General features: G+C 43.1%; 1 protein-coding gene across 2 annotated transcripts; it reads right to left on the bottom strand.

The window, feature by feature from the left end:
- Window positions 1-76: 76 nt before the first annotated feature.
- Window positions 77-2,168, bottom strand: sp8a (sp8 transcription factor a). Of its 2 annotated transcripts, none has more exons than XM_085396032.1 (2): window positions 2,019-2,168; window positions 77-1,509 (listed from the first exon to the last, which is right to left on the bottom strand). In XM_085396032.1, exons 1-2 carry the CDS (start codon window positions 2,037-2,039, stop codon window positions 310-312), a joined length of 1,221 nt encoding a protein of 406 aa, XP_085252158.1. In that variant the 5' UTR covers window positions 2,040-2,168; the 3' UTR covers window positions 77-309. The 2 variants fall into 2 exon arrangements, with proteins under 2 accessions (XP_085252158.1, XP_085252159.1); XM_085396033.1 differs by having other exon boundaries at window positions 77-1,613; window positions 2,019-2,127.
- Window positions 2,169-9,508: the final 7,340 nt, after the last annotated feature.

Genomic DNA, 9,508 nt, shown 5'->3' with positions numbered 1-9,508 from the left:
GTCACTCAAACTTTTTTATAATTTATATATTTAATTACTATAATAATGAAGTAAAAGGGGGATTATGAAAGGCTCGTTTTTCTTCCTTTTTTATATTAAAAAAAGAGAATAAATTAGGCAATAGAAAAATTAAAAAAGAAAACAAAAACTAAACGACAGATGAGTAAAAGATTTTTCATAGAAAGGTACAAATAACAGATGAGGTATAAGCAGAGTGATCCATAAAGTGCTGTTTCAGTTCTTTAGAGTCCACGGCACGCTGTAAAGCAAACAACCTACGTGTGGGTTCATCGGGTTCAGCTCTGTGGATTATTGCACCGCTCTCTGTCCCTCGGTGCTGTGCAGTCTCAGTCCAGGGCTCGGGCTGCCGCTATTGTCCGTGTCGCTGGTGCCCTTCGTGAGCCCCGGCTCCCCGCCATCCTCCGGGCTGTGTGTCCTTGCGTGCTTGCTGAGATGGTCAGAGCGCATGAATCGTTTGTGGCAGAGGGGGCACTCGAATCGCTTCTCCCCGGTGTGTGTGCGCAGGTGCCGCTGGAGCTCGTCAGAGCGCGTAAAGCGTTTCCCGCAGAAAAGCCAGTTGCAGACAAACGGCCTCTCCCCGGTGTGCCAGCGCAGGTGGGCCTTCAGGTGCGAAGTTTTGCCGTAAACTTTACCACAACCTGGGATGTGGCAGCTGTGCAAGCCCCTCCGCCGGGGACTCGTGCGCCCTTGGCCGAGGCTCTCCGCCTCTTGGCAGTTTGGACAGTCACAAGTGGTTCTACCGGAGTAGCGCCGTGAAGAGGAGCGGGAGGATGGGGGCAAAGAAACGACTGGGGAACCTGTGAGAGGAGGTGCCGCCGTGACCGGAGGCTCTGTGTAGGCTGCGGGAACAGGTGGTCTGAAGCCGTCGAAGAGATGTTGCGCCGCGGGGAGCAGGTGCTGAGAGGCACCAGGGCTGAAGTTAGAGCTGTAGTCACTGGTGTAGCTGCTCAAAGGAGAGGGTAACCCGACTGTGTTCTGTGCGTCCACCCAGCTGCTGCCCATATCCCACCAGGCAGGAGGCCCGTTACCAGTATCCCCCACGGGTTTGAACCATGGATCATAGGGATGTGCATGCATCCTTGGATATATCCCGGCTATGCTTTCTACCGAGGAGGGAAATTTGGTCAGAAGCACGGGCCGCTGTGCGTGTGCGGAATTGGGAACGCAGTTGTCCGGTGGCACAGCGGGCTGGTACATCGAAAAATCATTCCCTAAAGAAGAAGTAGCAGCCGTCACAGTGAAAGCGCTAGAGGCGTCATTCAGTCCGGTCCTGCTACTCCTGGAGGTCCCAGAAGAAACCCCAAACGATGTGAGGCAGGTACCCAAGTTGCTGGTGACTTGCGAGCTCCTTCTCCACGGATGGAACCCTTTGACGGGTCCGGGGGCTCCCTCGGAAACAGTAGGGGAGCACGAGGGGCTGGGCTCCCCAATCCTGCTGCAGGTTTCGGCCAGCATGGCCAGCGGGGTGCTGCCCAACCGTGGCTCCTCCTGCGGGAACACAAAGCACGCACTTAGAGCCAGCACGCCACTGAAACCATGTGCGCAAAACACGCGTAAAATGCAGCATGTAAATCAAATGAGTTGGACACAGTCTGCAAAACACAAATGAAGCTTACATTGTTGTTGTTTTTTAACTTAACCAGCAAAATCACAGCAGGTGGGATAACTTAGTAACTTATAAAACTTTAACTATGGTGGGCAAATAATCTTTAAAAAATCGCTTAACTTTTCCATTAGACGTAGCAACTCGCCATCAATAGCGCAAGCTGTGAAAGCTAAAAATGTAGATGGGAAAAGAACTAAAGCTCGGTTAATTTAAATAACGATACTTTTATTATAAACAGCGGCATTTAAACGAGATAAAGGGAATAAAATAAATATTAACCGAATAAGCAAATGGACAGACCCTTTTAAGAATTTGCTTTTGCCAAAAAATTAAAATTAAAATAAAAAAATATTCAGAGAAAAACAAAAGTTGCGTCGAAATGCAAACTCACCCCAAGCAGTGTGGCAGCCATGGACTCCGTGCAGTGATATCTTCTGCTGTCAGTGTCTGTGTGTGCTCTCGGTAGCTTGCGTGATCGGTCTGTTTTCCTCTCTGACTGCTTTGGTAGTAGTTGTATCTTCCCCGTGGCTTTGAAGCGGCGCTAAGCATCCGCTGGCCAATCAGACATCAGCTGTCATCTTCTCCAAACATTCGTGCTCGGGGTCGTCATAAGTTTCAAACGTTGTAAGCAAGTATAGTTTCAAAGTAGGAGTGAGAGAATAGTTTAAAGTTTAAGGCATGAAATTCAAAAGGAGACACTGAAGCAACAGATGAGTGCGCAGAAACGTTCTTCCTTCTCACCACTTGGTCAAAATACACGTCATAACGCCACAAAAAGTGGCAGTGAATAGTTCCGTGACTGATTTAAGGCATTTCCTCATTAGGTTAATAAAAATGTAGCAGCAGTAATGCCATTTAGTTTCACGTGTATTTATATTTGATGCTCCATGTATTTCGTTACTGGACTTCGAACAGCGCAAGGCTCCATGATAAGGCAAAGTAGGCAAATTGCAGCTAAAATCCCCCAAACCTATTCACTGCCAGTTGAATTTAAAGCTGTGTTAAGGTGAAGTTACCCCTTAATTTAGCAATAAAAAGGCAACATTTAATAAACTAAAAAGCAACTATGATGGCATAAGGGGATTTTGTGCCATCGGCCAAGAAAGATAATGCGTGCTAGTAAACACAATAAAATACACAAGGGAAGCTTTCTGTGCATGTAAAACAGCAAAGCGCAGTTTTGTTTTACTTATGTTGTGAGTTCACTCAGAGGGAAAGGCTGATGAATGGGAGGCTGGTCAGGTCCGTCCCATCCTGTCCCTGGGGCGTATCCAGTCAGCCCTGGGGGAGGGAAAGGAGGATACCATCACTGCCTCTACAATTTCATCTTATTCAACACAAAACAAATTACTTTTTAAAATAAAGCACCTCTTTCTGTTCTTTTCCCTAATTTTATAACTCATTTAGACACTTGGCTAAGCTCAGACTAACAGTGGGAGGAAGTAACTTTTATTATTTGAATAGATAGTCCTACACTTAAATCAGGCATGTTTAACCTTTGTGATGACACAAGCACCCTAGAAATAACCTAATGTAAGAGCAAAGGCACTTATATTTCATTTGAATTTCAAATGTAATAAAACAGCAGGATTCAAGCTACTTTCTTCATTTGCTTGATATACTGCTTTCCTGCCCTTACCTCATCGCTTTGACTATCCTAAATGAAGTCAGCTCCACACTCACAGAAAAGTTAATCACATCTCACAGTTTAAATCAAGTGGCTGCTAGTGTGCATAATTATTTTTGGTGTTGCAATGCAAAGTCCGATATATCATTTTAGCTTAGATTTCATGTACACTTCAAAATGTTAAGGCAGATGTTTGTTGTTTGTTTCTTGAAGGAAATTATTCAGCATATCCTTGATGGTTTAAACACACCAAGATACTAATATCTCAAACATATGATGTACAATGGATTGACTTACTTGACCAGTGGCTAGATTAGTAGTTTATAGGCCTAACAACTATTCTCCAGGAAAATAACAAATACATTGTTGGTCTGCTGTACTTGCACCTTTTTGTAAAATGTAGAGAAGCTAGACAAGCAGCTGCAAAGCCTTTTTCATTTTAAGTAAGTAAGGATGGCATGGTGCATCAGCTTAGATTAGAGGGGTACTTTACCCCAAAACCAAATTAAAATGTAATTTAATTTAAATTTAATTTAAAATTAAATTAAATAATGATACTTCCTACAGTCAATTTAGTTCTTCTGTAAATTGAACCAGGTGGCTTTTGTATGGAAGAATTTTTGTGCCACCAAAAAAGAGAAAAAAAGTGAAGAAATTGAATTTCAAAATTTCAATTTAATATCTTAAAATTTTGACTTGTCCAGCAGAAACTAAAAATTTCAAGTAATTTAACAATTTCATATCCCAAATTAAATTTTTGACATAATAACCCAGAATGTTGTTTTGTTTTGTTTTTTGTTTTTTCTTTCTTGCATACATTTTCTTTGTTGTATTTAAAATAAATTTGAGTGAGGTCAATGTTTTTAGATCTTATCTCCCTGGAAGAGCTGCATAAACACTGGAGATAATTCACAGAGACCAAAGATAGTGAATGATTTCGTGAAGCAACCATGAACGAAATAACTGCTGACGATGTGAAGTGGGCGGGACCTGTAATAAACTTTTGGGCAGGCGACTGAAGTGACTACCAATGAGACTGAAGAATGCCGTTGACTGACATAAAACCACCTATAGGGTTACCTAGGAAACTATAACCTGCCAGTCCAAATGACCAGCTGTCAGTTTCAGAGAGAAATATGTAACAAACAAAAAGCATTCAGTATGTACGGTTTAAGGGGCGTGGCTATGTTGACTGACAGGTGTCCCAGTACAGGCAGCTGGCTCAGTGTGCACTAGGCCGACCAACCTTTGTTTGTGCTGCTGCTGTCTTTTTGAGCTTTATATCTGTCATCTCAAAAATATATATATGCTTTAGTTTTGAGTGAAACTGTAGCTCTTTATTAGCACTAATTAGCCGATATGTGTGTTTGTGAGCTGCACCCATACAGTTTGAGAATGTAACGTGCTAAACAAGCTAGCTAGCATTAGTTGTTAAAGGGGAATTCCACACTTTCATTCATCTAATGCAACTTCTCAATCCAGGAAACCAAAAACAAAACAGTGACTGCCATGTTGAAGCTTCAAAATGCAAAATCTAAAAGCAGTGGGTGCCACCGTGATGTCTTTGGTTCTCTTTCATACCGTCTACACTTTACACTGAGTTGTTTCTACAATTTCTTAGTTCAGTTTGTTTTGCAGCTATTGCTAAATCCACTGTGCTGTGGTGGACAATGTCACAGCTTTCAACTTAAAATTGACTTCATAAACTTGATATGCTGGATTAGCTTCAAATGAATATTTGCTTACTCTACTTTGAAATGAAACCCAGAAAATAATTTAGAAGTTGGGCTTCATAGCTGTAAAATTTTGGATTTGGGTATTTTAGTTATTACAGCGAAATCACAAAAACACACACCTCTCAGCAGACTGGATGAAATGAGAGGCTCTGCTTTCCCCCACAGCCTCGGGCAAGGCCGTATGCACAGGTGGAGTTTACAGTGGGCCATCTTCCCCTAAACCTAATCGCCATCTTCACAAGCCACCCAAACAGCTGTCCCTCTTTTCGAAGCATTCTTTTCCCACACTGAGAGTGTGTGCGTGTTTTTGTATGTGTGTGCTTTAAAGGCCCCCAGTGAAACCCTGTCTGAGCCTCAACCTGCTCCTTTAGCCACGATAATGACCGCATTATCACGCGCCATCGAACGTCAACAAAAAAAGATTGTCGTGTGCTTTCCAATCACTTTGTGGGCACTGAGACAGAAAGAGCTGGGAGAAAAGAGTGAAATAAAGATCTGGCACTTCTCCGGGAGAGGGGTGGGTGAAGTATTTTATTTCTCCTTGCTTTTTCTTCCCCATCTCCTCCTTTTGTAGGTTGGAGCATAGTCAGGAGTGATCCAGAGGGCAGGCCAGCCATCTTGGTCAGCTGCCCTGCTGAGACAATTAGCGGGAGAATCACAGAGTCAAACGACAAAGCTGCTAAACATGACAAAAAAATATTTATTGTAACCAGGGGGTAGCCACTCAATTTTAGTTAAAAAAAAAGAAAAAAAAGAAAAAAGAAGGATAGGTTCCAGACCTTGCGACAATCAATGTGAAGACGCACGTTAAGACGTTAAAATAAAAATAAACTTTCTTTTCTAAAGTGCAGGAAAAGTCATCCAGGTGAGCTGTGCGCCAGGATGTGCCTGAAGCAGCTCCTCCTTGGCTTCCTGTAATTACTCCACTGAGAGGGCACGTCCGCAGCCTGTCTGTCAGCACGGAGCTGATGGACGACTGTAGCAGCAGAGTCAGGGAAATTAGTTTGAGTTGTTGTGATGAAATCATAAGATTCACCCCTCTTTTTTTTTTTTTTAAGAAAAAACCATCCCATAAAGAATCAGTACATAGTGAAATCTCTTCGACTCATTTACCCTTTGTATGCTTTTAAACTCTCACATAGCGTATAGCAGCTTATTGAAATTCTAACGCTTATAAATGATACAATAGCAAGAAAAGATAAATATAAGGTCATCAGAGGAGGACATCTTAAAAAGTCCAGTGCTTTAGAGTAATGGAAAGCAAGCGTAGAGAGGACTGATTTCCATTGGTTTCATAGATTATCCCTTTGGTTAGTGGATACAGTGACAATAAGCTGCCCTGAAATCTGTAGAAGTTTACCCTCATTTTTCTGTCGCTCTCACGCACATACAGGGGTCAGAGAGGGCATCTCTCATCAGCCCGTGCAGCAGATTGAGGGAATCCAGGCCAATGTAATTACACTGTTGAACGGCTTCATTCACATTCATGTATACAGCGCATATACATACACCAGCAGACAAACCCATTCATGAAATTAGAAAAAAAAAAGAGGAGGAGGGAGGATTTGTCAGTGAGGAGAGAAAGGTTGGGAGGATGAGTGTGTAGACACCTCTGCCGAGTTTGTTTGGCTCAAGTTTTGGGATGAAGGTGAATTGAAATTGCACTTTATGAGCACTCTCTTTCCTCTCTTTATTCCGCACACACACAGACACACACACACGCTGAGGGTTAGTGTTGATGGATGCTCGGGGTTTGTTAAGTCGTACATCACAGAGGTCATTTAACCTGCCAACACATCTGCTGTCTCTGCCCTCAGAAAGACAGGAAGAGGTGGAGTGAGAAGAAAGATTTATAAAGGTGGGGAGGAGAATTATGCAGGGTGTGAGAGAATGAGACTGTGATTAGTAACTGGAGTGGATGAAAAGCTCTCATTCAGTCTCACTCGGAGTTTCACTCATACACACACACACACACACACACACAAACGCACACACATGCATGTTGTGCTGAAAGTGGTATCTTTTCAACAAGCGTCTTCACTAAAGCTGCTTGCGTTATGAGTTTCTCTGCTCCTCCATCAACTTTCGTCACGTTTCTGTTAACTACTCCCAGTAAAGCTGCTGATTTATGCCGAGGAGCTGTTCTGCGCACCGAGATATTAATGAGATGCTTCTGGAGGAGGAGTCTTCATTGATTTTTCTCAGAAGTCGTTGATGTTTGTGATGAAAGGGAGTGTGTACGCTGATTGCAGGTCACTGCTTGTATACACTCTTGCTGCGCTCTGTTAACGTAGCTTAAACCTCATGGAGAGACCTCCGCCTTGTCTTCACATCATCTCCGTGTACATAACCCAAGTGTCACCTCAGGTTTGCAACTTTTAATATTAAAGTATTAAAAAAAACCCAACTACTGGTCTACCAATTAACTGTGCTAGGAATTGACTATAAATAAATAGATTTTTATAAATATTTTGAATGGTGATGCAGCGATTTCTAGAAAGTAAATAGTAAGTAGAAGTAATTGTTTCATATTTTACTTTCTTTGTTTTTTCTCAGGCCATCTTTTACCACTGCTGCTAATTAAATGACAGTTTTTAAAGGTTTGGAAAGGCTAACTTTACGGTACTGCAATTGTGTCTACAGCAAGCCCACAGATTAGTGCTGTCAACCACTCCTTTAAGATCCCAGCTGCATGTTGCTCGACATCTGTCGGTCAAATGCTGATTGGTTGACAGTGACCGGAACCGGGTAGGGAGCGATAGTGGAGCTCACAAGGAATGGGAAAAGCATGAAAACATAAAACAGTGAGTGCAGTGGACACTTTTCATTGTTTGTAACACTAGGTTTCACTTCAGCTCTTTTGTATGGCTGGCTGATGGACCAACTACAGCACCATCAAGCCCACAAAGTGGTGGTACCACATGTTTTTGACACTGTCGCCATCTGACAAACAGCTGTACCATAATTTCCCCTTTAGTTCTTAAGATAGTAAAGATCTGACTTAAAATAAATAGTTTTATTGTCATGGCTCAAGTTATCATCTACACTGAGCTTCACTTTATTTTATGGACAGATTTTGTTGTCTCGTGTGACTATCAGCGGATTCTCAACAATAACATGGAACTGTGGGCCACAGTGAAGGGTCAACCTCTGGGGCTAAGAAAATGGATCCAACTGCAGTTTGTCAAATGACTGCTTTAACTGGCTCTAAACGTGATTCAGTCTCCATAGACTCTTACAGTGGGGCAAAAAAGTATTTAGTCAGCCACCGATTGTGCAAGTTCCCCCACTTAAAATGATGACAGAGGTCAGTAATTTGCACCAGAGGTACACTTCAACTGTGAGAGACAGAATGTGAAAAAAAAATCCATGAATCCACATGGTAGGATTTGTAAAGAATTTATTCGTAAATCAGGGTGGAAAATAAGTATTTGGTCAATAACAAAAATACAACTCAATACTTTGTAACATAACCTTTGTTGGCAATAACAGAGGTCAAACGTTTACTATAGGTCTTTACCAGGTTTGCACACACAGTAGCTGGTATTTTGGCCCATTCCTCCATGCAGATCTTCTCAAGAGCAGTGATGTTTTGGGGCTGTCGCCGAGCAACACGGACTTTCAACTCCCGCCACAGATTTTCTATGGGGTTGAGGTCTGGAGACTGGCTAGGCCACTCCAGGACTTTCAAATGCTTCTTACGGAGCCACTCCTTTGTTGCCCAGGCGGTGTGTTTTGGATCATTGTCATGTTGGAAGACCCAGCCTCGTTTCATCTTCAAAGTTCTCACTGATGGAAGGAGGTTTTGGCTCAAAATCTCACGATACATGGCCCCATTCATTCTGTCCTTAACACGGATCAGTCGTCCTGTCCCCTTGGCAGAAAAACAGCCCCATAGCATGATGTTTCCACCCCCATGCTTCACAGTAGGTATGGTGTTCTTGGGATGCAACTCAGTATTCTTCTTCCTCCAAACACGACAAGTTGAGTTTATACCAAAAAGTTCTACTTTGGTTTCATCTGACCACATGACATTCTCCCAATCCTCTGCTGTATCATCCATGTGCTCTCTGGCAAACTTCAGACGGGCCTGGACATGCACTGGCTTCAGCAGCGGGACACGTCTGGCACTGCGGGATTTGATTCCCTGCCGTTGTAGTGTGTTACTGATGGTGACCTTTGTTACTTTGGTCCCAGCTCTCTGCAGGTCATTCACCAGGTCCCCCCGTGTGGTTCTGGGATCTTTGCTCACCGTTCTCATGATCATTTTGACCCCACGGGATGAGATCTTGCGTGGAGCCCCAGATCGAGGGAGATTATCAGTGGTCTTGTATGTCTTCCATTTTCTGATGATTGCTCCCACAGTTGATTTTTTCACACCAAGCTGCTTGCCTATTGTAGATTCACTCTTCCCAGTCTGGTGCAGGTCTACAATACTTTTCCTGGTGTCCTTCGAAAGCTCTTTGGTCTTGGCCATGGCGGAGTTTGGAGTCTGACTGTTTGAGGCTGTGGACAGGT

Source organism: Rhamphochromis longiceps, linkage group LG22, assembly GCF_057381845.1.
Source record: "Rhamphochromis longiceps isolate RC_006_pf linkage group LG22, R_longiceps_female_GT1.1, whole genome shotgun sequence".
NCBI classification, from domain to species: Eukaryota; Metazoa; Chordata; class Actinopteri; order Cichliformes; family Cichlidae; genus Rhamphochromis; species Rhamphochromis longiceps.
Note: the sequence above shows the minus strand (reverse complement) of the source record. Positions and strands in the feature narration are given on the sequence as shown.